This window comes from Atractosteus spatula, chromosome 17, assembly GCF_055471065.1.
Source record: "Atractosteus spatula isolate fAtrSpa1 chromosome 17, fAtrSpa1.hap1, whole genome shotgun sequence".
Taxonomy (NCBI): Eukaryota; Metazoa; Chordata; class Actinopteri; order Semionotiformes; family Lepisosteidae; genus Atractosteus; species Atractosteus spatula.
In genome coordinates, this window is record NC_142722.1 from 10,634,945 (window position 1) to 10,655,797 (window position 20,853).

Below are 20,853 nucleotides of genomic sequence, written 5' to 3' on the forward strand. Positions count from 1 at the left end.
AGTATCTGAATACCCTTAGTTTTTCAACATCTAGACCAAGCACAAGTCCAAATCATCATCATCATCATCATAAAAAAAAAACGTTGTGGCGTTTTTGTCTACTGTCTAGAAATGTCTAATAATCCGGATGGCAGAGTGGTAAAACAGCTCTCTGAACATTACCTCAAAATTCGCCGCTTCTTCCTCAGCCCCACGTTGCAGCTGAAGGGTGAATGAGCTTTTACCTGTCTGGGGTTTTCTCACCTGATTCTGAACGTCGCAGCCCGTAACTCCCTCCCTGCTGCTCCCGGGATCGATCGGGCCAGCGGGCAGGGAGGGAGCGCTCGAGGGGCGTTGGAGGGTTAAACGGCTGTTGTACTTCGACACCAGAGGGAACGGTCTTAACGCAGGCTGCCGTCTGATTTGTACCGCTCAAAGGAGTGAAGAGCGCCAGCTTCTGTATCTGCTACTCTATTCCCAGCAAAGTCCCCGTGTCCTCCGGAAGATGCAGTTAAACCCCCAGTTTCTTCCCACTCCTGGTGTTACAGTCCGGCTGAAGTAAGAGGGTCGGCAGGGATCGGGCAGCGATCGCCAATGAGAGCTGGGAGATCTTCTGGACAGTGGGTCTTACTGTCCTTCCCTGTAAGACAGCTCTGTGGACCTCGGGACTCCAGCGAAAGTGGAAGGTTGAAGATTCAGGTCCTGGGTGGGGCAGTGCTGTTGTAACCTCCAGTCCCTGCATTGGTTATCAGTATTATTCGGCCAATAACTGGCCAATCAGGGCATAACCTTTGCGAAATAAGAACAAAAGTTATCTGCTCAAACCTTTTCTTCTGTGTGGTTTGTGACCACAAGTTACTGTTGTAACTTTTGTAAGCCGAACATCAGGTAGACTTTAAACAAAACCTTGAAGTTTTTTAGCACCTTGGAATCTGGTTTGATAGAGCTGTGGCGCAGATCTTCATTCAGTCAGCAGTTTCTTAACCTGGCTCAGCAATTCAGCAGTGCTAAAAATTTAGAGCGATGGGGGTTTACTTTGTCAGGCGGACTGTACACCCTGATAAGAGATAAGAGCAGGTTTTGGATGGGCAGATCTCTTGCATGGCTGGCGAGGGCTTGATTCTTGGATTAGTCCGAGAAAATGGCTCTAAACCTTCCTTCCTGGAGGAAAAGGTTTGGGAAGCTGTCTGCTGCTTCATCACAGGCCTTGATCTGTTACATTTGTGGCCACAGATTTCCCTTAAGGTTAGTCTTATTTCCTCTTTGTTCCCAGGTTGTTCAGGACTTTAAGACTTAATCTCTCAGAAAGGCCTCTCGAGGATCTGAGCTCATGAGCTCTTGACATGTAGTGACCATGCAGTGGCTGCCTGATATATAATCGATAGGTTAGTACGCTTTGCTTCTCCTACAGAGACGAGCTGGAGATTGTTGTACATCTTTTATGGAGAGTATTCTTCCTTCTTTCTTTTGGGACTGTACATATTGTATACAGTTGTATGTTGTCTATAAAATGGAAGGCGTTTTGGCAGGGGACTTATTCTTAATGAATTTCCCAGTTTCTTTTCTAAAACCTTTAATGAATGTACGTTTTTCTTTCACTGTAGGATCTAAAATAAAGTACTGTACTTGCCTGTCTGAGGAAGTTCTAAATAAAACCTTTACAGTAAGGCCCGGTACATTACCCTGTTATCATATTGTACCATCAGAACAGAATGTTTTCAGGATATCGTAGATGTCTTTATCTCAGATGTGTCTCAGAAGCCAGTCATCTCATCCTGAGGTCATGAGGTGGCCAAGAGTGAGTGTTTCCTGAGGATGAATTCTATATATATCTGAATAGTGGGAGGTGGGGTGGACTCTTTCGAAACGGTGATTGTTGTGCGCTTTCTTAAATCCTTAGTTTGGGTGCAGAAGTTATGAATCCAGTCGAGGTAAAAACAGAACATCTTGTAAATGATGGGAAGTGGTCACATTGTGTGTCTACAGGCTGCACATTCATGTGTTCTTCAATATTCTCAATGTGCTGTATTCCATTTTATTGTAGACATGGTGATGACAATGAAGTGATCCCAGCTGATCCCCGTTCAAAAAACATACACACTGTTTAACAGTTGCCTCTCAGTTGGGCCATTTCTGTATCCTGTTTTTGTTGATGGAAAATCCCTGATCATCTCAGAACTCCTCATTATCATCAGTCCGGACTTAAATGGTGGAGAATATATCCTCAGAACTGTCCTTTCAGCACAGGCTTGGAAAGGAGGGCTGTCGTCTTCTTTATGTCTCAGTCACAGATGTCTCCAGTCTCAGTCCGGAGTTGGAGTTTCCCTGTCTTGCGTTTTGTAAAAGATTTATTAATGATGCTAGTGGTCATTTGTGATAAAACACCAAAAAATGGTTCTATAAGAATTGATTTTACAAATATTTAAGAAAAAATAAGAGAAGAGAAATGAGTATGTCTAAAACACAGCAATATGAAGTGAAAGTTGTTTTTTTTTCTCCTAAACCTTAATAATGCTGCACTGTGCCCCGTGACATGAAAGTCACTGGGGCACAAACTGAAACATTACAACCTTTTACTTACTTAAGAATCTTAGACTGAAACCTCCTCTGGCACTTTGCTGAGGAGGTGGTTCTGGGGCTTTACTTGCCACTGTTTATATCTTCGGTTTTGTGGAAATGCAGAGCTGGGTTGTGTAACACAGCTGTCGAAACATGCGCTTGCAGTTCTTTTTTTAAGAAAACGATTTATAGCTATAGGCTCTGAGCTTTTGTTTTTCTATGTGCTGATCCAGTCAGAGTCATCTTGTATGTGCCTTGAGATTATAACCGCTGGCTCTGTGCGTTCTGACCGGGAGTGTTGTTTTTTTGGCCCAGTTTGTGGCCAGTCTGTTAGGTCAGGTCAAGGCTGGTTAGTTTACATACAGGCACACAAGGTAGCTGCTATGTATCTCGTTAGACAAACTTGGCACGGCTCTTGTTTGCTGCTATAAATATCTATTGGAGACGTGGATTGAAAGCTCTCTCATAAGCGAAAGCCTGACTGCAGGCCTTTGTTTTGAAATGTTAAGTATTAAAAGTAAACCTGTTACATACTGAACTGAAGGTAATGGATATTTCTAGCTATCAAAGGTTTAGTCTTGCAAATGGCAATGGAAATACTTCACCTTCCCAGGATGAGATCATTTTAATTCCATGCCTGTTTTTTGGAGTATTATTCCTTTAGTTACAGATCTGGCTTCAGAACATCTGGTTTGCTATAGAGCCTCTTGTGTGTTGAAAAATCACAGCACCTAGCTGGAGTGAGAGTCCTTCTCGCCCTCTGTGGTATTGTTTTTAGCCACTGTGCCCTTCACCAGATGAGAGAAGCAGTAATACTACATGTACTGAGCCCAATCACCAGGTCATGTTACACAAAGGACACATCAGTGATGCAGATGGTGCAGATTCATTTTTTTTGAGTTGGAATCAAACATTGGGTTTTCCGTGTCGGCCTGCCTGCAAGATCCCGAGAAGCCTCGGGGGTTCTCGAAAGAGAGGGAGCCCTGGCAGGCTATTACGACCCTACCCTCACCCAAGCTCGAACCCGTGACGCCTGGGCTCACAGACCTGCCCTACTGGGTCGATTCCCCTCTCTTTGTGGGGCAGCTCCCCAGTCCTGGCGCCTCTTCCTGGAGATGTGAGGAGTGGCCACGGCAGTCTGGTGCATCTGCAGTCCGTCTGCTTTTCTTGAATCGAGGTCAGTGCGTTTTGCAGAAGGATTTTCAGTGTTAAGGCATTCTCGCACTTTCTTCATTGCTGATAAGGGCGCCGCAGAGGAGGCTCGCCCACTCGAGGAGACCTGCTCTCAGCAAGCGCCCAGGCTTGCTGTGGCATTGCTGGTGCTGAAATAAAACAGGAGAACCCTGGCGAGGAGACGATAGTCTGAACTCCAGGCACAAGCTGCCCACCACAGGAGGTATAAGTAATGTACAAGAGGGAGAGCAGTCTCCTTCTGCTGACAGTTTGCATGCATCATTCCTCTGTGCCTGTGCGATGTGTGGTCTTTTTCTCGGAGTACTAGGGGGTGTCCTCAGGAGGTACTGATGCCGGTGTGGAGTGAGGGCTGATAAGACTGGCCTCGACAGGCCTGAATGTGTGTCTGCAGTTCAGCTGATGAAAGGACACTTAGTGCAGCAGCTCCAGCCTGTGCATGAGTGAGTGGCACTCCGGGGGACACGGGCGAAGAGCGCTGATAAGCTGGCCTGCAATCAGAGCCCTCGCTGCGGCCTGTTTCAGCAGCTGGTTCTGTTCCAGCCTACGGCCGGGCGTTTGCGCTGCCCCCTCCGGGATGCCCAGGCTGGAGCCGCCAAATTCCCGATTTCTCGGCTGGGGATTTTTTGCCGGTGCTCCGTGCCAACAGAGCGCAGACGCTGTTCCAGCACTGCGCAGCCCCCATGTCTGCGGAATCTCGGCCGCGATTTCCTTGAAACAGGGATGGGACCTGACGCGTCGGGTATTGTCTGCCAGTCTGTTGCTCAGTCTCCTCGTGCTCATTATTTGCTGTGCAGTGCGTTGGAAGAAAGGCAGGTGTAGTCTGAGCCACTGCATGGTTCTGTCTGGACTCCACGCCTGTGTGGTGCTGTGCATTCAGGGTGGATATTTTGATTGTACAGAAGTGACATTTTTGTGTTTTTTTACACTTAACTGAAATGAGTGTTACAGTGGAAGCCACTCTTTTTTTCCCCCCCACACAGTCACAGCCCCTTTTTGTCTGCTTATCAGAGCCTTTACATCTTCAGTGTCTTGTTTTGCAGGCGAGTCAAATGTGGTTTGTCCGAAATCCTGACTCAAAATAAATCATGGGCTAGCAGCAACTCCTAAAACACCATTCGACATGAAAATAGTCCGTTTAATCAGCAAAATTCTTTTTTTTTCCCCTGCTGCGGAGTGTCGAGTGTCTTGTGATGCATTTGTAAGCAGGTCACATGGGCAGTTTCTTATCTGAATGAGGGTGTCTGTGTCTTGGTGCTCTTTTTGCAGTAAGAAGCAGCTCAGATGTTCCTTGACTTTTTCACCACTCAGTTCTCCTGACTGGCCTAATTTACCAGTGTATGGTGGTGTCTGTCTTAAACAGAGGCTGTTTAGCATTTTATGTGCTGTAATCAAGATCTTTTGTGTTGTCCGTGACCATTTTGCCTAAAACCTGCATTTTCTATCATCTGCATTTCCCCATAGTTGCATTTGCAATGTATAAGCAGACTGTACTACAGCTATGACCAGACACAGCCTTGATTTACTTCTGATCTCTGTTGAATGACTGTGACGGGCAGGTGGACTGGAGGAACATGTATGCCTGTCCTTTCTCCTTGTGCAGTTTCCTCCTGCATCCCATCCCATCCTCCTGCTTTTCTCCTTGCTGTGAGCCTATACACGAGAAAATTCTTGGAGATTTCAAGTGAAATGTAAAAGTACGTTTTTTGTCGGAACTGAAAATTCCCCCTGGAAATGACTGTTTTCCATTTTCAGGGCAGAAAACTGTACTTGTGTTTTTCCACTGTTGCGGAAGGGGGGGTTTTCTAAAGATGAAAGGGACAGACTGCTAAATGGTCAACTTTTACATAATTTTGTTTTTCTGAAAAACATTCGTTGTAGATCTGGAAGATTGAGAACCGATTGCGATCTTCCTTTCGTTTCTGTTCCGATAAGGGGTTATTCTCAGATGTCTTCTAATCAAGGCTACCTGCTGATCTGAAAATATGTGATAAGCTCTGCAATTCATCGTATTAAAACCAAACCAAATAAGACCCGTCTTAAAATTGGAACAACCCCACTGCATTGTCTTTGTACTTGTACACATGTTCTTGCACTATTGAATGAAAAGGCTGTTTCAGAGTGTTAGTTTTGTTTATGGGTTGAAATCGAATATTCTTCCCATGACCACATAATTGCAGGGCCTTTGGTCGAGTATGAATAGATTTTAATTACAGGCCTCTTAGTACAGAATGAATAGAATTACATTTAATTTCTCCAAATTCCACCCATCATAATTTTATACTGTTAAGTTATAAAACTGCCTTTTTTATTTCTGAATGCTTCCAGTCATTTTTCTGTTGTCAGTGGGCGGGGGGGGGTGTTTGGTCTATATCTCAGCACGAGTAACTGTGCTTTCTACAGTTTTGTAAGTGCGGTCTGTGCTGGTCAGTAGATTCTAGGAAACAGACCTTCACACAGAAAATGACCTCATTAAGCACTTTGAACAAGTGGTTGGTGTCCTTATTCCTATGAGGTATGAATAAAAGCAGATTGCAGTGACAATATGTGCTTGCATTGGAAAAAGTCAAAATACCATAGTGATCTACAGTGTGCTAGTGAATGTCTTTGATCCGTTCACACAGCTTCCTTGTGAATTTTATTGGAGCAGTAGAATTCTGTGCTTGAATAACATGTTCCGTGACACGCCAGCCTTTGACCAGGGGGAACTACGGCAGCAGGCGTGAAGGTTTTATACCCTGGGGGAGCTTGGTGTACCCCTTGCTGGAAGCCCTGGATGCAAGCTCCCTGTACTCTGCACCTTCATTGTCTGTGGTAGTGATCCCCATGTATGGGAGTCAAGTTTCATAGCTCCACAGCGCTCGGCTTTAATGGTTGTTGTTTGAATCGGCCGGCTGGCAAGCGCTGTACTATATTCGGCTCGCATTAGAAAGGGTCCGTCGCTCGGGGGTTTTCTGTAGTATTGGAGTTATATTTAGAACAAGTTGTTGTTCAGCATTTGCTGTTATTTTATCCCCCAGAAACGGGGCCTGGGTTTCGGGTTTCCTGGTGCGAAAAAGGTCCTGAGCAGGAGAGACAGCTGAGGCAGGGCTGGGTGAGGCCTAGCCTGCTCCAGCTCCTCTCTCTCAGCCTGGCGATGAGAACTGGCTTCACTGTGACACAGTACCTGGAGCCGCTGTCTGTCCAGACTGGAATGTAGCCTGGCGTTTCTTTTTCATTCCGTTTATGTGAAGATCTGTTTAACACTTGCATTGGCGCGTGTGGGTAACCAGTTTTAGAGCTGGTACGCTTTTGTGGGAAGCAGGTGAGGCACAAGCACCAGGAAAACTGAAAGGATCGACTCCAGCCATTGCCTGCTGCTTCTGTCCCCACTCATCCTCCCCTCTCCCTCCCTTGAAGAAGACTCTGCAGCCAAGCGCTCTGTTTTACTTTGTTCATACTGTTCAGCGTGGGGGAAAAACCCTTAGCCTGTTCCTTCACGGCTCCCAGGCTACGCTACCCAGAGAGTGCAGACTGAGTCACGTTAATTCCTGTGTGCGGCTCCTGCAACCAGATACTCAATGACCTGACCTAATAAACTACTGTCACTGCACTCCGTCTGTTCCTCAAAATAACACTGCCTGCTTGCTTTCGTCCAATTTTTCTTTTTCCTGTTTAAATGACTACTGTGACCTGGGTGTTCCCAGTTAGCCCCTGTCACGACATCTTAAGGCACTGGGAGAGATGCAACCCAACTGTTTACGCTTTAGTGAGAGTTACATAATCCCAGCGGTGGAAGCTTCTTCTGCTGTGTGCCGGGAAGAGAGCAGCATCTTGTCAGTGATGTAACTTTGCCTGCGTCACCCATTACGTTTATTGGGAAACGTGGACTAATGGAGAAAAAGGTTCAAATGGTGTGTGATGGTAAAGCAGTTTGAACGTAGTAGTGATGACTTTTTATTGCATGTTTATTTTTTTCTATTGAGTATTTGTGTTATCTTGTTGTCAATATAGCAGGACTCTGTAGCTACATGGAAAAAGCACCCGAACAAGCAAGGGAAATGCAAAATACAGCCTCACCTCTAAAACAAGGTCAACTGAATCCCGTCAGTGGCTTGAAGACACTACGTGTACTTGACTAGGTTTTTGGTAGCCATTTCCGCCAGTGCTCAATTTTCTCTTCTGCTGCTGTCACAAGGTTTTCATTAAGTTCCTGCTGACCTCCAGCATGTTTATAATCAGAACATATTCACTGCGATTACTTAATCAGTTTTGCAAGAAAGTCCTTGTTGAAGTGCTGAACCTCACATGCACCAAAGAAAAACCTTCATGCTGCAGCGTTTGCACTGCCCATGAATGCTAACTTTGTATGTTACATTGGAGTGCCTGAGTTGTTTCCGTTTAAGGATAGCAGGCATGATAGGTTTATCAAGACATGTTTTCTGTGTGTTTTCTCAGCCTTTTTCCACACTCCTTAAAAAATATCCTAACCCTCTGAACCTCAGCTATTGCTGGTTCTTTGCTACTCTCTCTGATGACTGTATGTTTAGGAATTTTGAATGACCTCCAGCAATTGTGTGGGATGAGTATTTTTTTTTTCGTTCTATCAGCCCAAATATTCCCTAATATTATGTTCAGAAAAAATATCCCACTGCATGCTGCCCAGATTTTTAAAGACTAACACAGGTTCGTAAATGGAAGTTGTTTAACGTTTGGCTAGAAAGAGCAACATCAGCCTTAACCTCACTGACCCCTCCCTGTATGTCGCAATTATTTTGTGTAAATCTGAACAGAGATTTTACTAAACAGTGAAGAGATTAGCTGAAGCCAAGATTACAGAACTAGGACATACAGTATATGGCAGAAAGAACCATCTAGTTACATTTTGGAAACTTTTCAGTTATATGCCAGATCTATAGTCATTGGCATATTTTTCAAGGCGATGGCTACATTTTTTTTAACGTTATAGTCATTATAGTCATAGTCATATAAATAAGCTATAATGCCTTTCTAGGTAGTCAACATTCAATTTTAAAAGTCAAAAGAGTTCAATACATGTAGATTTTGTGTTGAAAATCCCATCCTAGGCCATTTGTTGTCTGGATACCACAGTGCACCCTTTAGCCATTAGTGATATTGATGTGCATGAATCAGGCACCTTGAAGTGATTTTATAGTGCTTTATTTTGTTAGTTTTGGATGGAAAACTGAATCTTTTCATGTGTTGCATATATCAAAAAAGCGTGGCTTTTTCAGACTTTCAGGAACAGTTAAAAAAGGAATATGTTTTAGCTGTTGGCTGCCTTCGTGTTGTCTTGGTATTGCTGCTGGAGTGTATAGGTAGTTGAGGTATTTGGTAGTTCAGTGCTTAACATCATTTTTACCATTTTTGTTTTTTTTTGCAGTGGGAAGTTGGTGTCGCCGAAGTGGAAAAACTTTAAAGGTTTGAAACTGCTGTGGAGGGACAAAATCCGACTGAACAATGCCATCTGGAGAGCCTGGTACATGCAATGTAAGCTCCTTACTCTTCAGTGCCGTCTTAGTGCTCTGTTTTACCAAGTCGTTGAGTTTCTAGCTTTCCTGTAAGTGCTCTTCATGTCTGAACCTTGCAAACTGAAAAACAGAGCTAGGTTCATAAGCATGTGAAAAACCGTCCAGAAAGAACAGCTTTTCAGTTTAAGCTTAGAACAGTAGTTCCCAATCCAATCCAGGTGCCAGTGACCCACACAACTGCCGGTTTTCATTCCATCCCGCCTTGATTAGGTCATTCGAGGCTTCGTTGATGAAATAGAAGATGTTGTTTCCATTTAATGATTGCATTTTGTTTTAAGTCACAAGTTCGTATTTCACTTACAAAATACATTCGTTTTTAAATTTCCAACATGTTTGGCCTGGAGCTGGGAACAAACAGTTCTAGTTGTTATGATAATAGTACGTTGAGTACATGAGTTTTTTTTGTCGTTACCGCCGCTACTTTAAGATCAGTTTGGAGTAATACTGGTAGCCGGTGGATGTGGACTTGAGCAGTGCAGAGTTAATGTTCCCGGGGGCACCAGCTGCAACTTGTTCTTTACAGGCATGAGTTGTCTTGTTGATATGTTAAATGTAGGCCTTCGAGCAGAAATATGCACTGTCTAAATACAGTGATCTTAGCTTGCTGCTTCTGCTGGCAGCCTTAAAACCGGGTTGCCTTAAACGTGTATAAATAAAAGTGCAAGAGCTTGTGATCTGGCCTTGTGTGTGGTTGTCAGGGTGGCCAGTCCCCAGACGCTGGTGGCGTGGGCTCCGTCAAGCAGACTTCACTTCTCCCATGTCTGCGTTTGCTTTGCAGCGTGGAGGTTGTTGGTATTTCCTAAGAGTCTGAAATGTGGACGTTGATTTACTCTGTTATACTTGGGTTGAGCACCAGGTTTGGGTGCGTTCCAAAGGTTAAAAAAATAGCACTTTAGGGATAAGAGTGGTTATTTTCTCCTTCAGCTCCTTATTCAGCATCATGAAGGTTTGGAAAGTATCCTGTTTCTGAAAATACAAAGAAAAAGATTTTTCTGATTAAAGGGGCTTTGACATGGAGGTGGACATAATCTAATGTGGTCGTCATGGAATAAAAACCATAAGAGACCACGTAAAACAGTCTAGAAATTGCAATGTGTGATTGAGTGCTATTTTACTTACTTTTTTAATTTGGGATGGCCAGTTATTTTGGTCATATCCACCCCATTTGGAATCGCCAATTGCATGTTTTTTACATCTCGGCTGCGAAACCCCCGCTCGCACACGGGGGAATGAGAAGTGTAGGCAAACTGCTCTGACACTCCTGTCTTTAAGCCACTGTGTTATACGTCTGTTAACATGTCGCAGGTGGGACAGATTAGAGGAGTAGAGGAGTTTTTTTTACCATATGTACATGTACATTGGGCTTCCTATTCGTGTTGATCTCTCAGGACATGCACAGTACAACAGACCACACCACACAAAGTAGACAGTACATTAACAACAGGAGCAACAAACCTGTTGTGGGACAATAAATATGTAGTAATGAGAACAAAACATGGTAGAGCATGTAAAAAGTGCGTAGTGCAGATGGGTATTGGGTCTGAGGCACTGCGTGGCCGTTTTCCGTCTTGGCATTGAGCGGATCTCCGTACTGCCTCTTCGCAGACGTCGAAAAGAGAGACAACCCAGTCTGCCGCTTTGTCACCCCGTTGGACGGGTCCCTCGACTCGGAAGATCATCGCCGACCGGAGGTGCGTTCAGATGCGTCCCGCGGCTTCGAAAGGCTTCCTGCTGCCTTTGTCCATGATGATAATGCAGTTAAAAAGAAACTTGAGCTCCACGAAGGCAGAGCATGAGAACAGATGAACACCTGGATGTGACCATTGAGCTTGCTTGGTATTTAGTCACTAATTGATCCGAGGAGCTAATCCAAAGCTGATTCCTGAAAGAATCCACAGTATCAGCTTCAACAAAATTAGCGGGGAGCTTGGCTCCTGACAAGTCCCCAGTTTAAAAAATACTTTATATTTAATAATAAGTTTTAAAAATACTTTGTTTTTATTTTCCATGTGACCTCTGGGTTGTATTTCACTGTTGGTTGTCTAGAGTTGACTTTTCAATGTGTTCCAAAGCTTCAAAGGCTTGATCCGGCCCCCTCTATTCTGCTCTGTTCAGGACAGAAAAATATTCAAGTCTTTTAGTGGAATTGTGTTGGTCCTTTGAACTTTCTGAAGTACCTTGTCGCTCTTTCTCGGGTTGTTCACGTTACATGTGCACTTAGCAGTGAAGTTCTTCTTTGAGATGTAATATTTTCTCTCTGTCTCTCCTAAAGGCTATAGTAACAGATGGGAAAAACTGGAAGAGAAGAATTGAAATAGTTATAAGGGAATATCACAAGTGGCGTACCTATTTCAAAAAAAGGGTAATGGTTTTCTGAGATCTCAAATTAAAAATGTGTATGAAAAGTAAAGTTATGAAATGCAAGTTTGGCTAAAAACCACTTTTTTTCTTGAATGCAAATGCCTGTTATGGATAAGTCTACATGTCTCTTGTAATTACAAGTGAAAACATTAAACAATACTAACTCCAGAAATTATGGGTCTTCCAAATACTTGATGTAGTTTTAAGCAAATATATAATTTTAGTATGATCCTTTTGAAGTCTTCAAAACTTCAAAGCCAAGACTACTAAATAAGTCTTGCATACAAATTGTACATATTTTAGATATATTGTTTTTATATCATTTTATAAACAGTGAAAAATGTTTAACATTTTATATTGTTTAAGTTTATTTTAAATGTAATGTTTTCATAATATTTACATATTGAACAACTCAATATGTTTTGATACAGGAGTCTGAAAAGTGGTTGTTTCAGCTGGAAACAGATTTCAGCACTGGCTAGTGTGTCCCCTGATGAATGACAAAATAAGAGCCCAGAGATAAAGTTGTGCTGTACACCTTCAGTAAACAGGGTGTGATAATGTGTACTGGTTGACATGTTAAAAAATGCCAGGTGTAACTTTGCTCTGTACTTTGTGTTACAGTTGCAAAAGCACAAAGATGACGATCTCTCCAGCCTACTCAAGGTACTGCTTTATGTTTGTAGTTCAATTTGATTGCAAAGGTATTGTTAAAATATCACTACGCTTTAAGTCAGCGGTTCTCAACCTTTTTTCACTCCCGTGCCATATCAGAATGTTTTTTGTTTGGAAGGAGTAAGAAATTCCCTAAAATACAGCAGAGATCTAATGATAAACATTAAACAGTCATCCTGTACAGACTGTATGGCGAATACTGCCACCTAGTGTTGCTAGTATGTTTGTTCAGCGTTCCCCTATTCAAGCGCAGTGTAAAAGATCTGTCGATCACAATGGGAAATTTGGGCTTGGCGCTGCAAAGCATATTTGAGAGGGAGAGTCTGTTGCTCTGTTTAGCAGCTGGTTTTCTATATTTAGTTTTCAAGGCTGCACGTTTGGAGATCTCAGCTTTAAGAGGCACAAAATGGAGGAGTTTGTAAACCGCAGTAACAGAGAATGAAACTGCTAGCCAGAGATTTGTGAGACTCAAGTTGCCAAAATGTTCTTTAAATTTGCGTGTTCCACTTTATTGGAACGCATGTGTTTTCCCTGAAAGATTTAACCACTAAGCCCAGATAAGGGAGTTGCAGTCTTCCAGGAAGCAGGCGGTAGACTGCTGTTTTAGTCCTGTTATAAGACTAAAGCGCCCTGCAGGAGACCAATCTTGTGCCCCAGGGCGGTTGGCATCTGCCTGGTAAACATCAACAGTGCAGCATGATAAAGCCTGAGAAGCTGTTTCGGACCATGTGCTGCTGTGTAGCTCTTTGCTTTTTTACTGATTTCATGCCTAGCTTTCTCCTGAAGAAGTCGACTGGGGTTGAGCTCGGGTTGGGTGCGATTGGCTCAGTCTTAAAGCAGTCATGGCAGATCCTTCAGTAACTGGGGCGTGTGAAGGTCCTGACAGGGAGAGAACTCTGGGGGTTCAGAGTACAGTGATGTGACTGGGCCAGCAGATGATGGGGGTCCCCCAGAATGTTTGTGGGAGAAGACTGGTTGAGCACCGCTGCCCTAAAGTATTTCACTTGTCTTGGTATGGCTTTGCTAAAAAATTGGAAATGAAACCTGTTCTTATATGATACTGGTAACTCTCACAGCAGGGGAGATTTTGATCCCAAGTTTTCAATCTCTAGTTCAGAATAAACCTTTGCCCTCACGCAACAGTATACATGTGCACTGCTTTTGGGTTTTTTAGCTTTTCATAACCAAAACAGCTTTAATTGGAAAGGAGCCCCTGAAACACTCTAATGGAGTTTGCCTAGCCTGCTGCAGAGATGTCAGTGCTTTCGTCACGGTTGCAGTGGTTCATGTACTGCATAAGGGGAAACTGAGACACTCGATCAGCAGCGTGGGCTCTGTATATATCCCATCACTTTAGGTAATTGATATCCAGCGATTAAAGGATCCTGCATGTTTGTAAACATTCACTTAAGAGATTTAAGTTCATGTCATGTTCATCAATTGTGTAAGTATCCTGATGCAACTGTAATTAATTAGTTTATTTCAAAACGGGAAAACAAATATTTTAATTTGAATTTTGTGGTTAGAAAATACTGCAGATTCATGCAGCATTGTGTTTTTGTTCAACGTATATCCAAATGATGGAAAACAGAGGAGGGTGGGAGGACATCCTGCTGTCTTCTTGTCGCGCAGGTGTGCAGAGCTGTCTAGAGGCAGCGCACTGTTTCAGCTGGTGGGGCTGTCTGCTGTCTTGCATGCTGTTTGCTAACTGGCTGCTGTGCATTTTTAACCCGAAGGGAGCCGGGGAGCAGTTTTCGCTGTTCGGAGAGTGCTGTCCGGACACTTTCCGTGTCTCCCTTTGTCAGGACGAGGAGGCGGCGGCGGCGGCGGCGGCCGCCCGGGGGTCCGGCCGCAAGAGCCGGGAGTCTCCGGTGCCCATGGAGATGGACCAGCTCTTCGACATGGACATGCTCATGTCCGAGTTCTCCGACACGCTCTTCTCCACCCTCTCCTCGCACCAGGCGTGGCCGAACCCCAGGGAGATCGGTATGGGCGGGTCAGGGGGCGGGGCAGGAGGTGGGGGTGGGGCAGGGGGCGGGGCATGGGCGGGTTCTTGTTGAAGATCTGGAACAAAGCAGCAAGTTAACTGAGGGGGGGGGGGGGTGGTGGTTGTCCTGGTGGAGCTGGGAATGGTAAAAGGCTGATCTTGCAGGGTGGTGCTGTGAGTGTTAGAATCTGAATATCAACAGGGTACTTTCTGTGCATGGTCACATTTTTATTTACAGCTTCTATAAAAGTATGGCAAAAAAACTATGCAAAGCTGTGATCAGGTTATGATGCGTTTAATAGATAATCGTGAAGAAACTGGTAAATTTGGTTAGTTGAATAGTAAGTAGCCATTCAGTGTTCTTATCATGCTACTCTTTTCAGAAAGTCTAACATTACTTGTGTGTCGGGTAGATTTTTCTCTTAGCGGAGAACGCACATCCCTGCTCCTCTCAGTTTTGAGATGCTTTTGTCTGGTGTACCCAGTTCTCAGTCTAGTTTGCTGTGCAGCTCATCGCCTAGTTGCAACAGCAGCTGGCAGTCCTTGTATTCCTCTCCATTGGAGAGCTTTGTACCAACTAGCCACACAAATATTTAACAGGTCATGTGCCATATCTGCACAACCGTGAAGCTGCTGGTCACACTTAAGAGGTGGACAGCAAGAGCTGCATCCATATTGTATTAACCAACAAAACATTGTTTAAAATTGTTTATATTTAAAGTGCAACTGCTTTTCTGTGTTCTCTTTCCTCACAGCACATGCTGGAAATGCAGATATGATTCAACCAGGATTGATTCCTCTCCAGCCAGATTTAGGTTTCATGGATACTTTTGAGCCTTTCCAAGGTGAATTCCTTAATGTTTGTTTCTTGACTAAAAAGGGAAATGCTGAACAGAGAGTAATGGACAACTTTGATTGCTCTTGGTATCATTATGATCCGGTGTGAGAGGTATTTCTAATCAAGAATGCAACTTCAGGTTCACTTTATGTGAAATGTTTGAACACTCCAGCCAGCACTCTTTGACACCTTAAGAAAGTTTAGAGTCGAGCTCCCTACCTATTGGTGAAGATGCACCCAAAAGATACATAAACAGATGGTTAGTGTTTGGAGTTTTGCACAGCATCCTGATTTATCATTACTTTATGACACTGTTTTTGTTAACAATTGCTGTTTGTGTTTTCAGACTTATTTCACACTGTACGGCCTCCGGTCACTTCAATACCGTCTTTATCAAACAGCACTTCTACTCAGGTAAAAAAACCCAACAATTGTATATGAATTGTATATGTATATTTTACAGCAATTAAGGTTTCCATCAGCAGACTGTAATATGTCTAAAAGCTATTCCTTTCATTTAATTGGATTTGAGTTTTTTATATCTGTGTATGCAGCATCATTCATCAAGAGGCCTGTGCCCTGTTGATTTTTGGATCAAGGGCTGGTGCCTTTTTTGGGGAATGCAGAACTCCAATGTCAGGGGTATCCCCTTGTTTTGTCTCTTAATTAATCATGCATTAATTAATCGGATGCTTAATGAATCACAAGCATCTGGGGGGGCTGGTCATGCAGTGCTGTTGGGTTTTTATTTTCGGCTCGCAGTATAACGTCCTGCTCTGGGGGGTGATACTCTGCAGCTAGCAGAGGTGTGGGCTGGGCTCTTCGGTCTCCCCTTGGCCTCATAATCTCTTTTATTTCACGCGCCAGGCTTCCATTCTGCCGCCTGTCCACCTCTCGGCTGAGATTCCTTCAGTGAGCCTCGACCACGAGCTGATTCCCTCCCCGGGACCCGCCCCCGTGCCCGAGAGCACCGCCGCCGGGCCCGCCTTTGGGCCGAGCTACGCGCCCATCTTCTCTACCTCGCTGCCGCCCGTGCCCGCGGCCGCCGGCGTGCGAGCCACCCCCCAGCCCGCCGGCCTGCCCCGCGCCGCCCCGGACGCGCCGCCGCCGTCGGTCATCACGCACACCGCCTCCTCCACTGTGACGCACAGCGCTGCCGCCACCAGCTTCAACCACAGCCCCGGCCTCGCCCTGCACAGACCGCAGCGGCCCGCCGGGCCCCGCGAGCCCGGGCCCCCCAGGCTGGCCCCGCCCCAGCGCCCCCTGCCCGCGCTGCAGAGCCCCCAGCCCTTCGCCCTGCCCAGGCCGATCAACCCCTCCATCTCAGGAAAGAAGACAAAGCATCTACACAAAATTGTGCCTGCTCCCAAACCAGTTACGTTTTTAGCAACAGGTAACCTTCGCCCCTCTATCATTTCTCATCTGTATTATGATGATGATGGATTAATAATAATAATAATAATACAGGAGGTGGTATATAAAATGTCTGTTATGAATTCATGTCTGTCTGCCTCACAGGTGGGTCATTTCTTATTTTTTTAAACAGCAGTGGCATTTCCTTAATGGAAAGAACTGTGCAAATGTGCTATGCTTTTTCTGAATTAATAATTACAGGTCTTGTACGTGAACCATCAGGTGTCATTGCATATGAGAAAATTCTGAAAATATCCAGCAGTGGTGTGGCTAAGGGCGTTTCTCTTGTTGTACTCGAGGTGGCAGAAGTGCTCACAGGAGGGTTTAGTTTTATCGTCTCCGCAGGTCTTCGTGCTCACAAAAGCATGGTTTGTGTTCTGCAGGCATTATGACTGTTACACTACCTGAATATGGTTGAGGTGGAGTACCTAATGGTTCTGAAAGCCCAAGCTATGTATTTTTAAAGGCAAAATGCCAAAAAAAAAGGCGTCAAATGACTGATGCCATCAGTGAGCTGTATTCACCTCTTGGCTACCGCTGCGCTTTGCCCCGGATGGTTCAATTGGTCTGATTTGCCGGTGTGGTTAGATGGTTGTGGGTTTGTGGCTCAGGCCGGACTCCTGGGTAGAAGCCTTCCAAAGTACATGTGAAGAATGAATTTTTGAACTTGTAAGCCCCAGAAATGTAACTAAAATGCCCCTTTGAGCACTTCTTGATTTTTTTTTAAATCGGTTAATCATGGTTTCACCTGCCGGCTTAGTTGTTTAAGTGAATGGGTTCGAGTGTCAGATAGCGAGCACGAGGATTGTGTTTTTCAGCTTCCTTCCCCGGCCAGCCCAGTGCTGTGATTGTCACTCCTGGACCCCTAAAAACCGAGTGTGTCCCTTCAGGTGGCGTCGTTATTGCACCCACAGCCATCGGGAGGGTAAGTGTTGAAGTGCATTGGTACCCAGTAATCTAATTGTCTAAAGGCACTTGGAGAGGCACCTGCCTCATCCCTCCAAATGTTTCCTTGCTTGCTCTTTAATGCATGAAGGAATTCTGAATTAAATGACAAAAGGCATCCGTAAGTTGCAGCTAAAATGTTCTTCAAATGTGTCTTTGGAAATGGTCGTTAGTGATATTTAGTAATAGAGATCGAACTTCTCTAGGTGAATCCTTGAGATTTTCCTCACCTGCTTTCTTGCTGTTCCTCAGACTTCAGGGTTGCCAGAGTTCCACATACTGCAAGCTCAGAACTCTAAACACCTCATCGTCCCCAAAGAAGAGAGGAGCAGCTTAACGACCTGCACGAGCCAGGCCCCCTCTCCCACAGCTGGTAGGGTTTTGAGGAGCTGGATGTGTGATTTTCTGCTTCTTCTTCCAGGACGTCCCACATGAAGTTCCCATAGACACCTTAATTAGAAATTCTGATCTTGAACTAGGGCGGCCCAGTGGCGCAGTGGTTACCAGTTCTGCCTCACAGCGCTGGGGCCCTGGTACATTTCCTTTGGCGCTGTCTGTATGTTCTCTCGTGTTTGTGCGGGTGTCCTCCGGGTGCTCCAGGTTTCTCCCACAGTCCAAAGACATGCTGGCAGGTTCATTGGCTTCTGGGAACACTGGCCCTGGCGCAAGTGTGTCTGCTTCTGCCCTGCGATGGACTGGTGTCCCATCCGAGGCAGGGTGTATCCAGGAGGGGCTCCAGCTCCTCCGCGACCCTGAATTGGATAAAGCAATTCAAAAACAGATGGATGGAGTCAGAACACATGAGCAACTGGTCCTCCTTCCATTGGCATGCCTGGTTCTTTAAACCCTTTCTTATTTGAGACCTTAAGGGTTTAACCCGGTTTTAATATTTTGTGTTGTGCCCTCCAAAAGTATTGTGACAGTCAAAAATGTTGCTTTTGTTTTCAAGTCAGATGGTGTGTATTTTGTTATCATAAGATTTGGTAATAAGTACGATATACATTTTATTTTTAAAACAGTTCTGTATATGCCAGTGATCATAATAGAAAAAAATAATCCTTATGTTCAAAGAGGTCATTTCAAGTGATCGGAGGTGCTGGGACACTTTTTGGTCCCAGCATGCTTGCTCTTCAGGCCACTGCATAACTGAAGCATTTCTCCTGGGGTTTCAGTATAGTATCTGCGTCTAGATACGTTTTTGCTAAAGCCAGAGGTAGGGACTTTGCCCAGGTGACGGATTGGCCAAAGCTGTAAAGACAGTCGTGAGAGTTTCCACCGCGATGAAGAAACGTATTTGCGCGCCTCGAATAAAGCGTTTCGTTTCGCCCGGTTGGTTTGGAGTAACAGTGGTGGGATTGTGTTTGTGTTTCAGCGCGAGACGGCCGCCGTTCGAGTCAGGGGTCCCCCTGTGCCTCGGAACAGTGCCCCAGCCCCCAGTCCCCCCACGGCAGCTCGGCCAGCCTCGCCAAGCCGGAGCCTCAGATGGTCATGAAGGTTCCTGCTGCTCTTCCTGTTTCTATTTCTGCACGGAGCTGCGTTTCCCCTGTCCTCTGTCTTCCGCGTTTCAATTCCTCCAGTGCTGGGCATCCTTTCCATTACACATACCTTGCAACCTTTTTTTTGCCCTTTGCAAGCAGCCTGTATAATAATCAGCACCCTTTCTTTACAGATATTAGTGAACCAGCAGTATTTCCCAGCAATAAATGCCAACGTGTAATGCTGTTTTCACTATTACTACAGAAATGAGGACAGTGCAGCAGTAGTTAATGGCACAGGTTGACGTCAGACAGTGGTGTTGTACAAGGGAAGGCGTGTAATGGATCTGTTCAGGTAGAGAATGTCTGCACTCACGTTTTCTGTGCATGTCTTTGCAGGGCCGCAGAGGCAGTCACATTTCTGCTGAGCAAAAGAGGCGCTTCAACATCAAGATCGGTTTTAAAACCCTAAGCAGTTTGGTATCAACATTGAAATCTCAGTCCAATTCAAAACCGGTAGGTTGTCTTTCATTTCATGAGCATTAAGCTGGTTTTTATGTATGGGCTGACACTTTAAGACTGATCTGTTTCAAGAGTAAGCTGGCATGAAGGATTTTGTTTGATGTGTTATTGATATGAAACATAACTGAAAAAAAGGCCTGCGTGTGTACGCGTGACAGTGCTGTGGGTTTCCACAAATTACTTTTGTGAGATAGCCAGGAAAGATACTCTGTAAATAAATCCTGAGCCGTACAGAGAAATCTTCCTTCCCTCAAAGGAAATGAGCGTTTGTCTGCTAAAATAGCCACAGATAAGATTTTTTTTTTAGTTCCACATAAATTTGGCCTAGTTGTAGTCATAAAAAAAAGTGTTGTTTAATGAAACTCTTGAAAAACCCCAAATATGCTTTTAATGAGCACTTCTCGTTAAACTAGAAAATGTAACAATTGTTCTAGCTTCGACAACAGTCAAGCGGACAGACAGGACGAGGTTCTGGTTTGAGTCGGTAAAGGAAAGCACTGGTGCAGGAGTTCTTCTGTCCCCCCCAGATCAGTAACGCCGCTACTCTGCAGAAGACCGTTGAGTACATCGCCAAGTTACAGCAGGAGCGCCAGCAGATGCAGGAAGAAGCCAGGCGCCTCAAGGAAGAGATTGAAGAGCTCAGCGCTTCAATCAAGTGAGTGATGCTGCTGGGTGAGAGCTCGCTCTGAAAGAAAGAACGTTGATAACATTAGCGTTTCCCTGTGCGCATCTGTGACACAATGCACAGGCACTCTATATGGTAGCCTCGTTTTTTTTTAAATATAGACAACCTGCAGTCTAAACCCAGATGCGCAAGCGCCAACAGTAAACAGCTGTAAAAGTATTCAAAACTTTTCGGTATTCTGAATTTTCTGTTGTGGTCCTAAAGTAAGTATTGCCCAGGTGTGTTTTTAAAAGTTTCGAATCCAAGCGAACCGATTTTGTGTGCAAGTTTGAGGCATGTGTTTTGCTTGTGAGAACTCTTAAAAAAAAAACCCCAGCACCCTCCTCCCCCGACGATGACCAGAAGATAACCTTCATCCGGCGCTCTGCCTGCGTGTCCGCGCTCTGAGCTCTTCAGGTGGAATGGAGAGATGAACGTGTGTCTCTTGCAGCTCTTGCCAGGAGCAGCTCCCGGCTACTGGGGTCCCAATCACGCGCCATCGCTTCGACCACATGCGGGGCACGTTCGATGAGTACGTGAAGAACAGAACACTGCAGAACTGGAAATTCTGGGTGGTATCCTTGCAGTATCTCTGGTCTCCAGTCCTCCTCCTTCTCATTATTATTATTATTATTATTATTGAGTATATATTGCATTTCAAGATGCATGCAGACACACTCACACCAGGGTCGGTTTTTCCAGAAGCCAATTAT

At 44.9% G+C, this 20,853-nt stretch overlaps 1 protein-coding gene across 3 annotated transcripts in view; it reads left to right on the forward strand.

Moving 5' to 3' along the window:
• Positions 1–20,853, forward strand: part of mlxip (MLX interacting protein) — a 32,863-nt gene that overhangs the window by 2,946 nt on the left and 9,064 nt on the right. The window contains exons 2-15 of one of the 3 annotated variants that reach the window (XM_088935849.1): positions 9,113–9,219; positions 10,866–10,951; positions 11,533–11,622; positions 12,246–12,287; positions 14,033–14,282; positions 15,039–15,128; positions 15,468–15,535; positions 15,989–16,514; positions 17,353–17,459; positions 17,732–17,852; positions 18,852–18,973; positions 19,354–19,470; positions 20,004–20,131; positions 20,592–20,715. In XM_088935849.1, coding sequence (XP_088791975.1) covers positions 9,113–9,219; positions 10,866–10,951; positions 11,533–11,622; positions 12,246–12,287; positions 14,033–14,282; positions 15,039–15,128; positions 15,468–15,535; positions 15,989–16,514; positions 17,353–17,459; positions 17,732–17,852; positions 18,852–18,973; positions 19,354–19,470; positions 20,004–20,131; positions 20,592–20,715 — 1,978 coding nt within the window. Of the gene's footprint in view, positions 1–9,112; positions 9,220–10,865; positions 10,952–11,532; positions 11,623–12,245; positions 12,288–14,032; positions 14,283–15,038; positions 15,129–15,467; positions 15,536–15,988; positions 16,515–17,352; positions 17,460–17,731; positions 17,853–18,851; positions 18,974–19,353; positions 19,471–20,003; positions 20,149–20,591; positions 20,716–20,853 lie in introns of those variants that run through there. The other 2 variants (XM_088935851.1, XM_088935850.1) reach the window with 2 other exon arrangements.